This window comes from Oncorhynchus keta, chromosome 26 (genome assembly GCF_023373465.1).
Source record: "Oncorhynchus keta strain PuntledgeMale-10-30-2019 chromosome 26, Oket_V2, whole genome shotgun sequence".
Taxonomy (NCBI): Eukaryota; Metazoa; Chordata; class Actinopteri; order Salmoniformes; family Salmonidae; genus Oncorhynchus; species Oncorhynchus keta.
The window spans coordinates 7122949-7143346 of NC_068446.1; the positions used below are offsets into that span (position 1 = coordinate 7122949).

The 20398-nt window shown below is 43.3% G+C and overlaps 1 protein-coding gene across 2 annotated transcripts in view; it reads left to right on the plus strand.

The window, feature by feature from the left end:
* Positions 1-20398, plus strand: part of LOC118358628 (phosphatidylinositol 3-kinase regulatory subunit gamma) — a 280295-nt gene that overhangs the window by 101962 nt on the left and 157935 nt on the right. For both annotated transcript variants that reach the window (XM_052480125.1, XM_052480126.1), the window contains exon 6: positions 16675-16806. In XM_052480125.1, coding sequence (XP_052336085.1) covers positions 16675-16806 — 132 coding nt within the window. The remainder of the gene's footprint in view (positions 1-16674; positions 16807-20398) is intronic.

Below are 20398 nucleotides of genomic sequence, written 5' to 3' on the forward strand. Positions count from 1 at the left end.
CCATCCTCTCTCAGCCTATTGCGGACAGTCTGAGCACTGATGGGGGGATTGTGTGTTCCTGGTGTAACTCAGGCAGTTGTTGTTGCCATCCTGTACCTGTCCCGCAGGAGTGATGTTCGGATGTATTGATCCTGTGCAGGTGTTGTTACACATGGTCTGCCACTGCGAGGATGATCAGCTGTCCATCCTGTCTACCTGTAGCTCTGTCTTAGGCGTCTCACAGTACGGACATTGCAATTATTGCCCTGGCCACATCTGCAGTCCTCTTGCCTAAGGCACGTTCATGATGAGCAGAGACCCTGGGCATCTTTCTATTGGTGTTTTTTAGAGTCAGTAGAAAGGCCTCTTTAGTGTCCTAATTTTTCATAACTGTGACCTTAATTGCCTACCGTCTGTAAGTTGTTATTGTCTTAACGACCGTTCCACAGTTGCATGTTCATTCATTGTTTATGGTTCATTGGAACAACCATGGGAAACCCTTTACAATGAAGATCTGTGAAGGTATTTATTTTTTTGCTTTGTGTGTGTGTGTGTGTGTGTGTGTGTGTGTGTGTGTGTGTGTGTGTGTGTGTGTGTGTGTGTGTGTGTGTGTGTGTGTGTGTGTGTGTGTGTGTGTGTGTGTGTGTGTGTGTGTGTGTGTGTGTGAAACCTGTCTAGAACCATTACCTCATTGAGCAGACTGCCGATTGGTAAATGGCACGGACAGCTAGCTGTTTTTAGCTGTTAGTTCACAGTGTTTGGGAGTAATAAACTACATTTGGCAGGAGCTTGGTGATAGTTGAACTAAATTCAAATCATGGTAGTGTTTTACACTTTTGTCCATTTAGCGGTGTAGCTAACTACTGGAACGTCACACAACTTTTTTAATATAAAATAAAATATGGGTGAAGTAGGCAAGAATATCAGATCTTCCTAATTCTCACTTGAAACATATTTTTGTTGTTTAATAGGCTAAATGACACATTCTGTTATCATCTGACTCCAGAGTGATCTGTTCTTGCAATTTGTAGTCCATGACATTTCAGATTTAGATGTTAGAATTCTTCACAAATCAGTTTGGATGTAGTGAACTACTTTGTCAAAGTAGCTTTAGTTAAGTAAAATGGTAGTTTTAGTGTAGCTTAACTTCTTCCAGTGTGAAGTAATTGCTAGTTTGGTAAACTATGATTTCAGAGTAGCATCCCCAACACTGTTGGCTGAGTGATGCCCACGCTCCTTGTTGTTTTAGTTTCACGGTAACAGACCTGGTATATGAATCACGCTGATTACATGCATGCAGTCATCCAGACGCCAACTTCCCTGGCATAGAGGAGGATGACTCATACACACACACACACACACACACACACACACACACACACACACACACACACACACACACACACACACACACACACACACACACACACACACTGCAGAACAATTATATGAGACCGCAGCTGAAAAAAACAGGGGAGACTGATGTACTAACACAACTCGCTAATTGCCTAATAGAGGTGAAGTGCATACCTACCGGTACTAATTGCTGATTGCATAGGAGATTAGAAACCACTCCCCCTTCAATACAGCCACTGATTACCAAAACAACAACAATCACAAGTTGCCCTGCCCCTTAATCCTGGTTGATCTCAACAATCAGCTGCAAGTTATGAGCAGTCAGAAGTTCACACACCAAGTAGGCTTCTGGGAAGACAGACAGCACTTAAAGTAGATGGCCCTAGATAGCAAAAAGACAGTACTAGACAAGAACAGATTAAGTCATTTTTCCTTATTACTCCTGGAAATAGCAGACACAACCAAGCACGCACACACACACGTACATAGTTACACGTTCAACACATAGTTTCACACACAGCCAGTCACCTGTATTTTTTATGAATAAACCCTGGGACTGGGATCTGTAGTTTTACCAAATCACCCGAACCGCCTCATCTCCTCTTCGGGCATCTCCATCCTGCCTGGATGATGCCTAGGAACAGAGTCACACCCTCTATGTCCAATGAAGACACAGAGAGCCTACACCCACCCACATCATACCTTCACCCCCTTTCTTCCCACCTTCTCTGCCTCTTCACCCACTCTTTTTTCATTCACTCATTCATCACTATCCCTTTTTCCCCTCCCTACTGTGACAGGACCCATTAAGATCAGGAAAACACAAATTAAACCACTTCTTCCACTCCTTCCTCTTCTCCTATTGGCTTCAGGTGCCGTATGCACTCGTCGATAACCTATCAGAGGCCAGCGTTGGTTTTACAGTCGGCCGGGGATTTCTCTCCTAGCTGCTCTGCTGCTGCCTACGCTCGTACACAGACCACAGCCATATTACCTACATTACTGTAGACCATATTACCTACATTACTGTAGACCATATTACCTACATTACTGTAGACCATATTACCTACATTACTGTAGACCATATTACCTACATTACTGTAGACCATATTACCTACATTACAGTAGACCATATTACCTACATTACTGTAGACCATATTACCTACATTACCGTAGACCATATTACCTACATTACTGTAGACCATATTACCTACATTACTGTAGACCATATTACCTACATTACTGTAGACCATATTACCTACATTACTGTAGACTTTATTACCTACATTACCTAGCTACCGTACGTACGCCTTTTGTTTTATAGCAGTCATTTAACTAAAGCTGCGTGATTAACAGAAAGGGAGCGGTGGTTTGTCACCAAGCGAGCTACGACTTCCTTCCTTTTTTCCTTCTGGGGAAGGAACACTGTTAAAGCCAGCCCCCCGCGGGAAGGGGATGATGCGATGCCTCTCTCTCAGTGGTATTGTCGATTTTGTTTGCCTATTTGTTCAGCAGTATAATTCCTTAGTCAGCCTGGACGGAGACATGAGAGGCTCTTCTAGTCATTCTCTCCTGTCATTAACTCCTATCAGCCCTAATACATTATTATATTATATTGGAAAGCTGGGCTCTCAGTCCTCACACATTCTAGTGCTGAGCTCAGCTGTCTCCTGTGTTGCTTCCTGAAGATAGAGTACGCAGAGTAGCACTGTACTGGGGTGGATATTGTATGGGTAGACCATTACCCTCAATCGTGGCATAATTGTGTATCAGGTTGTCCTTTTCCACTCTAGATTCTTCCAGAATCCTCACAGTAACACTTTACACACTATGTTCCAGTTTGTACCTCTGACATTTTGTCCTAAACCTTTCCCCTCTCTCCCCTCCACTTCCACTTGTCCTCTCACCTCCTGCTATCTTCCACTCAGTGGTGTGAGAGGAGATAAAGCATCCGTCTCTCCCTCTCTCTGGTGATGATGTCACCTCCTGGCAGAGCAGCAGCAGTCCAATGTTCTTGGAGTCAGGCCTCTTATGACAGAGCAGAGAAACACTAAGCGTGGATCATTCTTTCTCAATCTGCCCCTCCATCTATCCATCTCTCATACCCTGTGCTTCCCCTCGGTTTCCCAACATGTCTCCCTCTCTATCTCTATCCCTCTATCTCTACCTCTCCCTCCCTATTCTTTCTCCCTCTATCATCATCTCTCTCTCTGTCTCTCTCCTTCATTCTCTTTTCATTCTCCAGTTGGCATTGTGGTGCTGTTTTATGTTTGATGCTGTTCTGACTGTTTATTGTTCTGGTACTGGGGTGCGCTGTGTGTTTTCTGTGTTGGGTGCTCTAGCCCTGTCCTGTCCTGGCTCCAGTCCTCCTCACCCTCAGACCTCACTGTTTAACCCTCAGCACTTCCTTCCTCACCACTGGCCTAGTGTCTACGCGTACCTGTATACTTGAACAGCATGTCAAGGACAGATGGGTAGACAGAGAAGTGTATGAATTCACATTCACGCACACAGGCAGTCACACACACTGACATGCAGGAATGAGACTTGTCGTCTTCACAGATATTTTCCTCTCCGAGAGGGCGTCGAATTTACTGGAAGTGTCCTGTGTTACAGCCAACAGCAGAGTACTGCTTATACAACATACAGTACGGTTAGTGACACTGACAACAGTGCCGGGAACTTAGGGACAGTTACTAGAACCAGGAAACCAGAACCAGGGTTGTGGGGGGAAAAAGTTACGTTGAACGCTTACTTTATTATACCTTGTGAAGCAACTCAAGTCCAAGAAAAACAGTAAAGACACACTTGAATCCTCACATAAAAAAACGCGTGTCATCAGTATCAGAAACTCAGAGACCGAAAATCGAAAACAACAGACTAGTATTAGGCGTTCCTGCAGATGCAGAAATGCACACTTCTCCATCTTGGTACTACGGAGGAGAGAACGGGTTAGACTTGAGATACCAACTCTCAACTTTCAAGGAATATGTCATTGATATGTCATCAATCAGATGCATTCCATCCCTACGGTACATAACAGGGATAATTGCTTAATGGGTTGTGGGTTGTCTTCCCTGAAATGTGTTCTCTTGTTTATCTTCTGGTCTGGAACATCCAGCTCCTCCACTGTGTTATATCAGAGAAAACCACTGTTGTCCCGGTAAACATTTGGACGACCACCTCTAAATCTGCTCATCTGCCACATCAGTTCCATCCCCTTTGTGTATCCCATGTCGTTTCCACCAAGGTGGATGACTAGGATGTCAGGGATAGAAGTATCACAGGCCCTCTACACCAATCGATTAGTGCCACTTCATGCCGTGCTATCTGAGCCACCAGCTGTGACAGTCAATAGTGTACGTAAGTGTCAGGCGTGTGCGTACTTGTGGTGAAGTCAGGTGCAGGGGAGCAGAGAATTGTGAACAGGCACGCACTTTATTTTGTCAGGAGAAAGATTACAGACGGACGCAGCAGCGCCAAAAACCTCCAGCCAACAAGGGCAAAGTGTAAAGCGCACAAAAACATCTGTAATTGAGTAAAGGGAGATGTAGGGAGATGTTTATCTCTATTTTTCAAAAAAGGATTGCAGAGTTGGCTACAATTTAAATTCATCCTCCTGAAAAGATAGAAGAAATATTGCAACAGATATTATGGCTGATCTCAAATGTGCTGGTTGATAAAATTCCTGTATTTATGGGAAAGATGTTTGAAAATGATATTTTGTTCTTAAATGATATTGTAAATTGGAATGGTAGAGTTATGTATTTCATGGAGTTATCAGAAATGTACAGGAAGGTCTGCTCAATCCAAGAGTACAACCAATTGATTACAGCAGTACCCCAAAAATGGAGGAGGCAGGAGGCAGCGGAAGGAGGCAGGGAACTTCGGTGAGCGAGTTCATTAGAACGTGCTGTGCGGTTGAAGATGTCGTTCCCATAGCAACGATTAAAACATTCCCAAACCAGAAACCGTGGATTAATGGCAGCATTCGCGTGAAACTGAAAGCGCGAACCACTGCTTTTAATCAGGGCAAGGTGACCGGAAACATGACCGAATACAAATAGTGTAGCTATTACCTCCGCAAGGCAATCAAACAAGCTAAGCATCAATATAGATACAAAGTAGAATCGCAATTCAACGGCTCAGACACAAGAGGTATGTGGCAGGGTCTACAGTCAATCACGGATTACAAAAAGAAAACCAGCCCAATCACGGACAAGGATGCCTTGCTCCCAGGCAGACTAAATAACTTTTTTGCCCGCTTTGAGGACAATACAGTGCCACTGACATGGCCCGCAACCAAAACATGCGGACTCTCCTTCACTGGAGCCGAGGTGAGTAAAACATTTAAACGTGTTAACCCTCGCAAGGCTGCAGGCCCAGACGGTTTCCCCAGCCGCGCCCTCAGAGCATGCGCAGACCAGCTGGCTGGTGTGTTTACGGACATATTCAATCAATCCCTATCCCAGTCTGCTGTTCCCACATGATTCAAGAGGGCCACCATTGTTCCTGTTCCCAAGAAAGCTAAGGTAACTGAGCTAAACGACTTCCGCCCCGTAACACTCACTTCCGTCATCATGAAGTACTTTGAGAGACTAGTCAAGGACCATATCACCTCTACCTATCACCAACTACCTGACACCCTAGACCCACTCCAATTTGCTTACCGCCCAAATAGGTCCACAGATGATGCAATCTCAACCACACTGCACACTACCCTAACCCATCTGGACAAGAGGAATACCTATGTGAGAATGCTGTGCGTTCTGAGCCCTCTCCTGTACTCCCTGTTCACCCACGACTGCGTGGCCACGCACGCCTCCAACTCAATCATCAAGTTTCCGGACGACACAACAGTGGTAGGCTTGATTACCAACAACAACGAGACGGCCTACAGGGAGGAGGTGAGGGCCCTCGGAGTGTGGTGTCAGGAACATAACCTCACACTCAACGTCAACAAAACTAAGGAGATGATTGTGGACTTCAGGAAACAGCAGAGGGAACACCTCCCTATCCACATCGATGGAACAGTAGTGGAGAGGGTAGCAAGTTTTAAGTTCCTCGGCGTGCACATCACAGACAAACTGAATTGGTCCACTCACACAGACAGCATCGTGAAGAAGGCGCAGCAGCGCATATTCAACCTCAGGAGGCTGAAGAAGTTCGGCTTGTCACCAAAAGCAATCACAAACTTCTACAGATGCACAATCGAGAGCATCCTGTCGGGCTGTATCACCGCCTGGTACGGCAACTGCTCCGCCCACAACCGTAAGGCTCTCCAGAGGGTAGTGAGGTCTGCACAACGCATCACCGGGGGCAAACTACCTGCCCTCCAGGACACCTACACCACCCGATGTCACAGGAAGGCCATAAAGATCATCAAGGACAACAACCACCCGATCCACTGCCTGTTCACCCCGCTATCATCCAGAAGGCGAGGTCAGTACAGGTGCATCAAAGCTGGGACCGAGAGACTGAAAAACAGCTTCTATCTCAAGGCCATCAGACTGTTAAACAGCCACCACTAACATTGAGTGGCTGCTGCCAACACACTGACTCAACTCCAGCCACTTTAATAATGGGAATTGATGTAAAATATATCACTAGCCACTTTAAACAATGCTACTTAATATAATGTTTACATACCCTACATTATTCATCTCATATGTCTACGTATATACTGTACTCTATATCATCTACTGCATCTTTATGTAATACATGTATCACTAGCCACTTTAAACTAGCCACTTTGTTTACATACTCATCTCATATGAATATACTGTACTCGATACCATCTACTGCATCTTGCCTATGCCGTTCTGTACCATCACTCATTCATATATCTTTATGTACATATTCTTTATCCCTTTACACTTGTGTGTATAAGGTAGTAGTTTTGGAATTGTTAGTTAGATTACTCGTTGGTTACTACTGCATTGTCGGAACTAGAAGCCCAAGCATTTCGCTACACTCGCATTAACATCTGCTAACCGTGTGTATGTGACAAATAACATTTGATTTGATTGTTTGATTTGAACTGGTCTGTGTGCCCAATATAAACTGGCGGTGGAATAAAAATAGCATAAATAGGAAAGTATACCAGTTTCATTTGAGGACCAGGATCTTGACAGCTGTGCCATACACATTACAAAATAGTTGGGAAGAGATTTTTTGATGGACCGATTCCATGAGTTGATATATAAAACGACTCAAGATTCAAGACTTTATACTTTTCAGCAAAAAATATTATATAGAACTCTTGCCACCAACAAAATGTTGAATATTTGGGGCATACAATCATCGAAGCTCTGCAGATTTTGTTGTGAGGATACAGAATCAATAGACCATTTATTTTGGTATTGCCCTCAGGTAGCCTGTTTCTCGTCTCAGGTTCAGGAATGGCTGAAAATGCATAACATTGATCTAAAATTGTCCCTAGAAATAGTACTGTTGGGAGATCTGGAGATACCGGCTCAGTCAATTACTATTCTGCTAATACTCTTCTAAAAGTACGTATTTATCTATTTATCAACTCACAATCTGTTGATTCTATTCGATAACATAGATTGAAATTGTATGTTAAACATCACAGAATAGTTGAAAGATATATGGTGCTTAAAAATCCGAAAAGGGTGGCCAGCAGAGATAGGTGGGATGGGCTGAAGGAAGCTGAGGGTTGGGGTGTGGAATTGAAGACAAGTGGGAGTGGAGTTGCTGGGCAGGGGATAGAATGATAGTCAAAGATAAAAGTATAAAAAATCAAGTCAAAATAAAACATTATGAAAAGTATGTTTGAATGACACTGAGGGGCAATGTTTTTACAGCTAATGCTGGTTTGCCTGAGACTGATGCCGTGCAGGTGTTTGTACACGTGCATATACACACACACTCATTCAAATGCACACAGGCGCACATACACGGACACACACACACACACACATGTAAATAGTGCCATACATGCACTAAAACATATTCAGTTGGCCTTGTGGTTATGATTTTTGTTGGCCTTGCTGTTATGATTTTTGTTGACCTTGTTGTTGTGATTTTTGTTGGCCTTGCTGTTGTGATTTTTGTTGGCCTTGCTGTTATGATTTTTGTTGGCCTTGCTGTTGTGATTTTTGTTGGCCTTGCTGTTATGATTTTGGTTGGCCTTGCTGTTGTGATTTTTGTTGGCCTTGCTGTTGTGATTTTTGTTGGCCTTGCTGTTGTGATTTTTGTTGGCCTTGCTGTTGTGATTTTTGTTGGCCTTGCTGTTGTGATTTTTGTTGGCCTTGTTGTTGTGATTTTTGTTGGCCTTGCTGTTATGATTTTGGTTGGCCTTGCTGTTGTGATTTTTGTTGGCCTTGCTGTTGTGATTTTTGTTGGCCTTGCTGTTGTGATTTTTGTTGGCCTTGCTGTTGTGATTTTTGTTGGCCTTGCTGTTGTGATTTTTGTTGGCCTTGCTGTTGTGATTTTTGTTGGCCTTGCTGTTGTGATTTTTGTTGGCCTTGTTGTTGTGATTTTTTATGTCTTTTGTTATTTTCATTGTTGTTTTGTTTTCCTTTGTCTTTCTCTTTTTTTCTCTTTTTTTGATTTCCCTGGTAATTGGGGGGGAGGGTATTGAGGGTGGGGAATATAATATATATATTGGGGGGACTGTGCGGGGGGAGTCTCGGATGGTTGAGGGGAAGCTCTTGGGGAACTGTGTGGGGGGGGTATTGGAGGGCTGGTGGCCTGGCGGTTGGGAGCATGGGTCGGTGGCTGATGGATCGCTGGTTTGCGTCCCCGTTTTTGACCTTGTGGGAGATCTGTCGACGTGCCCTTGAGCAGGGTGTTGACCCTGGTTGCTTCTGTGTGGCGCTCTGGATTGGAGTCTGTTAAATGTGATGTAGTTGTTGAGCGGCATCACTGCAAGAGTGAAGTGCAGTGGGCTCTCCTAGAAGAGATCCAGCTCAGTAAAGCCTCAACCATAAATGGTCCGCAACGATGAATGTGAATTAATGAGGCGGAACACACCTCAATTCAAACTGTTTTTATAAAATACAGTTTTAAAATTTGAAAATAATTTGAAATTGACAAATTGAAACATAGATAGTTAGCAGACAGTGCGTGTTAACTGTCCTGCTGCATAATAATCCCATTTTGGAACAGTGAGTGCATTCTGACATCACGTGCATAAACAACTCACACTGGGGCGACCGTTAGAGATATTTGGAACTCACCTGTGAAAAGGTTAAACCGCATGAAATGACCAGCTGGATAGCCCATCGCACAGCTGGCTGCCTGCGACCTTTACGTTTGTGGGTCAGGGTGAAGGCTTTGGATCCTGTTCGGTCAGTCTCATTTAAAGAGAACACAATCCAACCACCTTAACCTTTACAGCAGTCTGAGTCTCTCAGGTCACCAAGGGTTACATAGGCTTCACTGGAGATCACACTGGAGATCACACAGCTAATCCTGTCGCAAGGTAGGGAGATCATTCAAAATTGGACGTCTATCCATGTCCTGAGGCAACAGTGAGGGCTGTACTAGTCTTGGGTTTTGCTCGGGCGTTGTGGACGGGGATGACTCAGGACCCATGACTCAGGATCAGAAGGTTGCGTAGTTTGATCCCAGTTGTGGACACATGTTATATGTTAACATTAACCATTAACTTAACCATTCAGAATGAGTGCCTGAACTTAACCCTTAACTTTGAAATGTGAAGTTGTGGAGAACGTGGATGAGCATCTAATTCCACAGTGAGACTGTGAGAACCTGTTTCACGAGGACCTATATCTATACTATCATGTGACCCTACATGAAAAACCTCTCGCCCTCTCACCCGTGAAACCTTTCCCTCCCGAGGCTCGACTGATCATCACTTGCACGTAGTACACACAGAAATCCACACAAACACATACAGTGTGGCAAAAAAGTATTTAGTCAGGCACCAATTGTGCAAGTTCTCCCACTTAAAAAGATGAGAGAGGCCTGTAATTTTCATCATAGGTACACTTCAACTTTGACAGACAAAATGAGAAAAAGAAATCCAGAAAATCACATTGTAGGATTTATTATGAATTTATTTGCAAATTATGGTGGAAAATAAGTATTTGGTCAATAACAAAAGTTTATCTCAATACTTTGTTATATACCCTTTTGTTGGCAATGATAGAGGTGAAACGTTTTCTGTAAGTCTTCACTGTCACGACTTCTGCCGAAGTTGGCTCCCCTGCCTGTTCGGGCGGTGCTCGGCGGTCGTCGTCACCGTCCTACTAGCCGCTACCGATCCCTTTTTCGTTTGTCTGGTGGTTTTGTCTTATTAGTTTCACCTGTGTGTATTTTAGTTTAATTAGCTTCCCTATATGTAGTAGTTTGTCCCGCCCTTGTTTTGTGCGGGATTGTATTTTGTTACTCTGTTGGATGTGGTTTTCATGTGTGTATTCTCCGGACTGTTTGGTCCTGTGTTTGGGCTGGTCTGTTCTATGCGCCCTGTATGTTGGCGTGACCGTTTTTTGGCCGGAGAATAAATCACGATTTACTGAACCCTGCTCTCTGCGCCTGATTCCAACCCACCACTGTTGCTGGTATTTTGGCCCATTCCTCCATGCAGATCTCCTCTTGAGCAGTGATGTTTTGGGGCTGTTGGTGCGCAACACAGACTTTCAACTCCCTCCAAAGATGTTCTATGGGGTTGAGATCTGGAGACTGGCGAGGCCACTCCAGGACCTTGAAATGCTTCTTACGAAGCCACTCCATCGTTGCCCGGTCGGTGTGTTTGGGATCATTGTCATGCTGAAAGACCCAGCCACGTTTCATCTTCAATGCCCTTGCTGATGGAAGGAGGTTTTCACTCAAAATCTCACGATGCATGGCCCCATTCATTCTTTCCTTTACACGGATCAGTCTTCCTGGTCCCTTTGCAGAAAACAGCCCCAACGCATGATGTTTCCACCCCCATGCTTCACAGTAGGTATGGTGTTCTTTGGATGCAACTCAGCATTCTTTGTCCTCCAAACACAACGAGTTGAGTTTTTATCAAAAAGTTCTATTTTGGTTTCATCTGACCATATGACATTTTCCCAATCTTCTTCTGGATCATCCAAATGCTCTCTAGCAAACTTCAGATGGGCCTGGACATATACTGGCTTAAGCAGGGGGACACGTCTGGCACTGCAGGATTTGAGTCCATGGCGGTGTAGTGTGTTACTGATGGTAGGCTTTGCTACTTTAGTCCCAGCTCTCTGCAGGTCATTCACTAGGTCCCCCCGTGTGGTTCTGGGATTTTTGCTCACCGTTCTTGTGATCATTTTGACCCCCCCCCACTTGCACAATTGGTGGCTGACTAAATACTTTTTTGCCCCACTCTATATATATATATATATATATATATATACACATATGGACACACAAGTATGTTTGCATACACACCCACCACCTTCCCCCAACCCAATGTTACCAGGAGCTGGTGACTGTCTAGGTTATCATCAATGCTTTGTTTTAAGAATGGTCCTGTATAACAGTGCATATCAAATCAAATAAATGTTTTATTTGTCACTTGCGCCGAATACAACAGGTACCGTGAAATGCTCACTTACAAGCCCTTAAACAACAACGCAGTTTTAAGAAAATAGACTTATGGAAATATTTACTAAATAAACTTGAAAAAGTAACACAATGTTAAAAAGTACCACAATAAAATAACAATGATGAGACAATACACAGGGGGTACCGGTACCGAGTCAATGTGCAGGGGTACAGGTTTGTCGATGTATTTTGTACATGTAGGTAATTTGTACGTGTAGGGGGGTTTAATTAATTGTTCAGCAGTTTTATGGCTTGGGGGTAGAAGCTGTTAAGGAGCCTTTTGGACCTAGACTTGGCGCTCTGGTCCTGCTTGCCGTGCGGTAGCAGAGAGAACAGTCTATGACTTGGGTGACTGGAGTCACTATCACTGTGAACTTAAGGTGGATCAATAGTAGAGGGCAGACCCATATTGGGCTGGTGGCAGGATTTGACACTTGATTCAATCGTCATGGCGCCTGTGTACAGTGTGTGTGTGTGAGCAGGAGAGTCAAGCCTGATTGATGAGCTAAAAGAGTGTGTTAGCGATGGGGAGGCTGAAAGCTGAGCATCGATATGAGGCCTGGAGAAATACCTACTTGGCATGGATTTGTTTGTTCAGAGGCTAGCAGACCTCCTTTGGGACAATGCTTAGAAAAATAACCCCAAAAATGTCAATAGATCAGATGGACAGCTGGACCAATAATCAGAGATGTATAGTAATAGTTGACCATAGCTGTGTGTGTTGTGTTGTGTGTTTGGGGGCGTGTGAGTGAGTGAGTGAGTGAGTGAGTGACTGAGTGACTGAGTGACTGAGTGACTGAGTGACTGAGTGACTGAGGGGGAGGGGGTCTTCGTGTGTATGTTTGTCTTCGTGTGGGGGTGTTTGTGGGTGTGTGTACAGCGAGGGAGTGGTCCTTGTTGAAATGTTTGTTGTTAAATGCTAAGCCTGTCAAACATATACAACACACCTAGTTTATCTGTCTTCTACATAATGTATCGGGGGTTTTAAGGTAGAAGTCTGTTTGTGTGTGGGAGATGGATAGTGATGATGATGAGATGATGATGATGATGATGATGATGATGATGATGATGATGATGATACACACTAGTGGCACTGAGGTCAATGTCATTTCAATTCCACTCAACTCTGGGATTGGATTAGGAATGAAGTCGGAATTGAAAAACGGCCATAGTTATTGTCACCCTTGATAAAGATGAACAAAACAGACTGTATAAAATAAATAATACCAGTATTGAGTTATATTGTATGATCAACATTTTTTTTTAACGTTATTATTTTATAATCATACAAAAAAAATAGATGTTGTTTAACAAATATATGATTTATTATTTATTTTATACAGTCTTTTTTGCTCATCTTTATCAAGGATGACAATAATTATGGACCCCATTGTACATTCCTGGGGTGGCAGGTAGCCTAGTGGTTAGAGCGTTGGGCCAGTAACCAAAAGGTTGCTAGATTGAATCCCTGAGCTGACAAGGTAAAAATGTGTCGTTCCGCCCCTGAACAAGGCAGTTAACCCACCAACGATGTCATAGGACATCGTTGTAAATAAGAATTTGTTCTTAACTGACTTGCCTAGTTAAACAAGGTAAAATATATAATGAAAACATTGTAAAGGCAATGGAATTGACCCCAAATTCTGACACGCACACCCCAACCAAGATTAGAAAAGAGACTAATCTGTCCTCTCTTTCGCACGCAAACACACAGCCAGACAGCCACACCCCCTCCCAACTCCCTCTGTTAGACACAGACAACTTAAATGGAAGACCAAAATTCTGTCTGCCTGAAGTTCACCTCATCCATCCAGGACCAGGGGGGGGGGGGGTCAGTCCTTGTCAGTTTTCTACGACTGTCACACATGATCTGGGTGGAGTTGGCCTGGTGTGCCCCTGCCCTGGCCCTGCTGAAGTGTTAGGAAGCTAATCCTTTCTTGAGTGGATTAAACAGTGACGCTTGTGACGCCACATCTCCACTCTGAGAGCTGGCAGGTATTCGGAGAGAGGGGTGTGAAGAAGAGAAGGGATAGGAAGGAGATGGGGGGAATTGGAAGAGAGTGGAGAAGAGATAGTCTTCTCACTTGGATTCTCTAGGCCCAATAGAGCAGAGAGTAAGTGGTAGCCAAGAGAGAGGGAGAGAGAGAGAAGCTGGTCCTGGGGCTCTGTTCACAAACACACCCTACAGAGCCCCAGGACAACAGCACAATTAGACCCAACCAAATCATGAGAAAACAAAAAGATAATTACTTAACACATTGGAAAGAATTAACAAAAAAACATAGCAAACTAGTATGCTATTTGGCCCTACACAGAGAGTACACAGTGGCAGAATACCTGACCACTGTGACTGACCCAAAATTAAGGAAAGCTTTGACTATGTACAGACTCAGTGAGCATAGCCTTGCTATTGAGAAAGGCCGCCGTAGGCAGACATGGCTCTCAAGAGAAGACAGGCTATGTGCTCACTGCCCACAAAATGAGGTGGAAACTGAGCTGCACTTCCTAACCTTCTGCCCAATGTATGACCATATTAGAGATACATATTTCCCCCAGATCACACAGATCCACAAAGAATTCGAAAACAAATCCAATTTTGAAAAACTCCCATATCTACTGGGTGAAATTCCACAGTGTGCCATCACAGCAGCAAGATTTGTGACCCGTTGCCACGAGAAAAGGGCAACCAGTGAAGAACAAACACCATTGTAAATACAACCCATATTTATGCTTATTTATTTTATCTTGTGTCCTTTAACTATTTGTACATTGTATATATATATATATATATATAATATGACATTTGTAATGTCTTTACTGTTTTGAAACTTCTGTATGTGTAATGTTTACTGTTCATTTTTGTTGTTTTTCACTTTATATATTCACTTTGTATGTTGTCTACCTCACTTGCTTTGGCAATGTTAACACATGTTTCCCATGCCAATAAAGCCCTTGAATTGAATTGAATTGAGAGAAGGAACGAGACAAAAACAAAGGGAGGTAGCAAGATATAAAGGAAGAGAGAGATTCCGGGAATGCGAAAGGCAGAGAATGATCCAGGCCCTCAGGACTCTATTTTCAGCTGGCGTTAATCCAGTACAATTGTCAAGCGCACACTAATTTGCAATATCTACCTGTTAAAGCCGGTGCTTCTTCGATTTTCAATCCCATGATTGGTAATTTACAGGTTTTATATGAGCTCTTATAGTAGGCTACCCTTACCCTACTATAACAACATCTGGTTCAACAGCAATGTGTCTGGTGTCTTTTCTTATCCTGCCATGCATTAGCCAAGGAGCCTACCCATAAAAGGTTTCTAAATGGTCTACTCGTTTACTGTTGCTGTCACTCGTTACTGTAGCCTATGCTATTTAACAAGCTGTAGTATCAATCCACAGTGGATGAGAATATTCCGTGCCCCCTGGCGAATTAAAGTTGATGATAATGCAAAGACCATCAGAACATAAGACACGCATGTAGTATTAAGCAATTGAACACCTCGATTGGCCAGTGAGTGGCCAAGCCCTCGTCACACCTACAACTTGTTTATTAATCCAAACCCAGCCCTTTCAAACTACCGCCAGCTATTGCTTTCATAATAATGGGGAGTGAGAGGGAAATGATGTGGGGATTTCTTGGTCCCAATCCCCTGTAGTCTGACTGGGCAGCAGTGGTGTAATGATGCTGGTTGAGGTCCCCAGAGCCTGTTCATTAGCTGTGATTAAACTGCCTCCCAGTCTTCATCCTGTCCTCATCCTCACAGTAGAGCCACTACTGTCAGCCATGAGAGGGCTGTCCTCATCCTGTCTTAATCCTCACAGAGATACACTGCCTTGAGAGGAATGTCTTCATCCAATCCTCACTCCTCATCCTGTCCTCACTCCTCATCCTGTCCTCATTCTTACAGTAGAGCCATTACTGTCAGCCATGAGAGGGCTGTCCTCATCTCCTATCTCATCCTCACAGAGAGTTACTACTGTCAGTCAAACACAGTCAACTCCAGCATAGAAAAACAGTTAACCACAGGTTGACTGTCACTAGCGTGTGCCAAGGAAACATACATCCTTCTGTCCTCTATGTCACTGAACACAGTGAAAATTAATATAACGTCTTGCCCTCTGTATGACTTTTCCACACGGAGGGGCAGGATCAGTGACTCCACAACACACCCACACACAAGCTACAGAACTGTTCTTGAATTATCATATTGTGTTGGAAGGGGGTCAGAAAGAGGTCACAGTGATATAAATTTACTTCTGGCTTAGTGGACCGTCATGATTGGAAAGTTTATTTGACAATTAGTTTTAGAGAAATCAATGCTTGTCCTCCAGTGTGTCACGGCTTGTCCTCCCCTAATGCAATGAACCTGATCACCCAGGACACACACACACACACACACAAATATTATCTCTGTGACTGTTTTGTCTACATCCCGCTGGTTTAGGGCATTCTTTCTCTGTATGTAGTACATCTGGTAGGTTCTTTCTGTTTCTAACTGATATATGCCTGTTTCCCCAGAGCTAAATGGCCCTGACACTCCTTTGACTCATTTCATTACAGCTCAGGATGCCATCCAGTGTCAGGCTGCTGCTGTACCAACCACTTCTGTCTGTCTCCACTAGTACAGCTGAAAAATGAGCTGCCAGTCACACCTCATTGTTTTGTGTTCTCTTGTAAATTACATAGGATTGAAGAATTTGTGATTCTTAACACAAGTCTCTTTCTCGTACTCTCTTCCTCCCTCTCGTACTCTCTTCCGCCCTCCTATTCTCCCTCCCTCCGTCTCAGACCCAGTCTCAGTGGATGTGGACCAGTATGAAGTGGCAGTGTTGTCTGATACTCTGAGGGGTTTCCTCCAGGACCTGCCCTCCCCCATCATCCCAGCTGTGGTCTACAGTGAACTGGTCTACACTGCCCAAGGTACAGTAACAGTACACTCACAATGGTAATGATTAACTAACATCAAACATCACAGTCCATAATCAGCTAGGACATATGAATACGACATAGATGCGGTTTGCGCAGACTTATTGCGGCTAGCCCATCACAGAGTTCTGCTGTCACTTGAAAGAAGGTTAAGTTCATTTTAACCCAGGATTAAAGGGATACTCTGGGAATGAGGTCCTTCATCTACTTCACCAGAGTTAGATGAACTCGTGGATACTATTTGTATGTCTCTGTGTCCAGTATGAAGGACGTTAGAGCTATTTTCCTTATCCAATGCTAACTATCATTAGCGCAATGACTGGCAGACTATGGCTATCTGCAAGAATGCTAGAAGATGTTAGCATATACCCATATACTTCCAGTCATTATGCTAACACTAGTTATGTTAGTTATGTTATGCTAGAGACATAACAATGGTATCCACAAGTTCATCTGACTCTGGGGAAGTAGATATATGTCAAAATCCAAAAGTGTCCCTTTAACACTAGAACCGTCTGGTCTTTCTGCCTATAAGTATCCGCTAGAGAACGTTGCCTGGCGTCCCCTTTAGCATAACATATGCATCAGATGCATACCAACCCGCAAATTGCAGCAAACATAAAGCACCAATTCTTGATAAATAGTGCATAAACTATTATAAAGGATTAATTGTATGAAGAAATATTAGTGGAAATATACACATAAAAAGAAAATATACAATAGTAAAGGATACGTTTTGTGTAGTTCTACAAAGTCCTAGAAAGAACGTAGGCCTATAGCCTATTTTCATTTCTCTTACAATAACAACATTTGTGTAATCTATTTGATCAACTTTATTTGTAGATTCGATTCGTAATAGAGTTATAGTAATTAATAAAGTCCAGTTACAGCTTCTTTTGACAAAGTTGAAACTAAAAAGATTAGAAATTATATAACCAGCCAGGTGCACAGGTGAAATGATCTGCTATATTCCTAAACAACAGCATGAACAATTGTAAAGGATGAATTGCATAAATAAATAGTATATTTTAATTTGAAGTTTATTATGTTACTACATTTTTGCTTAGTAGCCAGAGCAATGCTGCCGCACGGACAGCACAGGTATTCTGGGAAAAAGTTCAATTTGGATATAGAACTGCAACTTTTGAATTATGAGAGTTATTTGACAAAGGTAAGTGTAATAGAAACGGCAGAATATGCTCTGTCTGATACTATATATAAAATGTTTTACCTCCATGTGACTCTGAAGGAGGATTTGATAAAGTGATGATCCTTTCCTTGCATCTTTAAATGTAAACTACAAGATGCGCCCATCACTTCATAAACAATTTGACAACTGATAGGCCTAATATTGTCACTCATCAGATGATTGTCAATTTAATATCGTCTATACTCTTATTATGTGTGAAAGTAGTTTTGGTATAATTTAGGTGTCGTTTCGATGGGCCAGCTGTGCGGGCTGACTGGCATCATTTTGTTTCCTACTCATCGAGTTGGATAGTCAAGGATATGTTTTGCATTATTCTAAAGGCCTACTGTAACGCATTGCATGTTTTCATTTCCGTTACAGTAAATAAAATAGTCCTGTAATAGCTTCTTTTTACAAAGTAAAACATAAAAGGGAATGGTATCAACCCGCAAGGCGTACGGTCAAATTATTAACATGAGAGCTAACGCTGATAAATTGGGATATGGCGCCGGAAGGGAAGGCTGCCTATTTACAGGATCCGAACCAACTGTGCTATTTTATTCGTTTTTTCACATTGTTTGTAACTCCTTTGGCATATAATGTAGCTGCGACCGTCTCTTATGAACGAAAATAGCTTTTAGACATCAGAACAGCGAATACTCACCTCAAACTGGACGAAGATTTCTTCTTTAATGAGACCGACATGAAGGATATACTGCTTTGTAGAGACAAGGCCTAAATCCCCATCATCAGTGTGAAGAAAAGACAGAGAAAAAGGGGGAGGAGGGCGGGGTGCCTTGTAAGAATTCGCAGACGATTAGGTAAACCCCACTACGCTCGGTATGATTAGTCAACGTGCAATCATTGAAAAACAAACTGGACAACTACGATCAAGACATTCCTAACAATGGGACATAAACAAAATGTAATATCTTATGTTTCACTGAGACTTAGCTGAACAACAACACAGATAATATAGATCGTGCTTGAGCATGTTTCGTCAGGACAGAGCAGCTACATCTGGTAAGATGAGGGGCGGGGTGTGTGTCTATTTGTCAATAACTGCTGGTGCGCAATATCTAATATTGAAGAAGTCTCGAGGTATTGCTCTCCTGAGGTAGAATACCTCATGATAAGCTGTAAGACCACACTATCTACCAAGAGGGTTCTCATCTATATTATTAGTAGCCATTTATTTACCACCACAAACCGATGCTGGCACTAAGACCGCACACAACAAGCAGTATAAGGCCATAAGCAAACATGAAAAATGCTGATCCAGAAGCGGCGCTCTTAGTGGCCGTGGACTTTAATGCCGGCAAACTAAAATCCGTTTTACCTAATTTCTACCAACATGTCACATGTGCAAGACCACCTTTACTCTACACACAGAGACGCATACAATGCTCTAACTCGCCCTCCATTTGGCAAATCTGACAATAATTCTGTCCTCCTGATTCCTGCTTACAAGCAAAAAATTTAAGCAGAAAGTGCCATTGACTCACTCAATACAGAAGTGGTCAGATGACGCAGATGCTATACTACATGATTGTTTTGCTAGCACAAACTGGAATATGTTCCGGGATTCATCCAATGGCATTGAGGAGTGTACCACCCCAGTCACCGGCTTCATCAATTAGTGCATCGACAACATCGTCCCAACAGTGACCGTACGCACATTTCCCAACCAGAAGCTATGGATTACAGACAACATCTGCACCGAGCTACAGGCTAGAGCTGCTACTTTCAAGGAGTCTGGACGCTTATAAGAAATCCCACTATGCCCTCAGACGAACCATCAAACAAGCAAAACATTAATACAGGACTAAGAATCCTACTACACCAGCTCTGACGCAAGTCGGATGTGGCAGGGCTTGAAAACTATTATGGACTATAAATTACCAGGACATGTACTCAAAGCAGGTGAGGGAGCAAGTGTCTTCACTGACATTTTCAACCTCTCCCTGGCTGATCCTCAACACTGGGGCCCCTCAGGGGTGTGTTCTTAGTCCCCTTCTGTACTCCCTGTTCACTCATGAATGTGTGGCCAAGCACGACTCCAATACCATCATTAAGTTTGCTGACGACACAACAGCCTGACCACCGACAACGATGAGACCTGGCAGTGTGGTGCCAGGACAACAACCTCTCTCTCAATGTGAGCAAGACAAATGAGCTGATCATAGACTATAGGAAAAGGAGGACTGAACAGGCCCCCATTAAAGTGGGGGGAGCGGGTCGAGTGGAGTGGAACGGGTCGAGAGATTCAAGCTCCATGGTGTCCACATCATCAACAAATTATCATTGTCCAGACACACCAAGACAGTCGTGAAGAGGGCACGACAACACCTTTTCCCCCTCAGGAGACTGAAAAGATTTGGCATGGGTCCCCAGAGC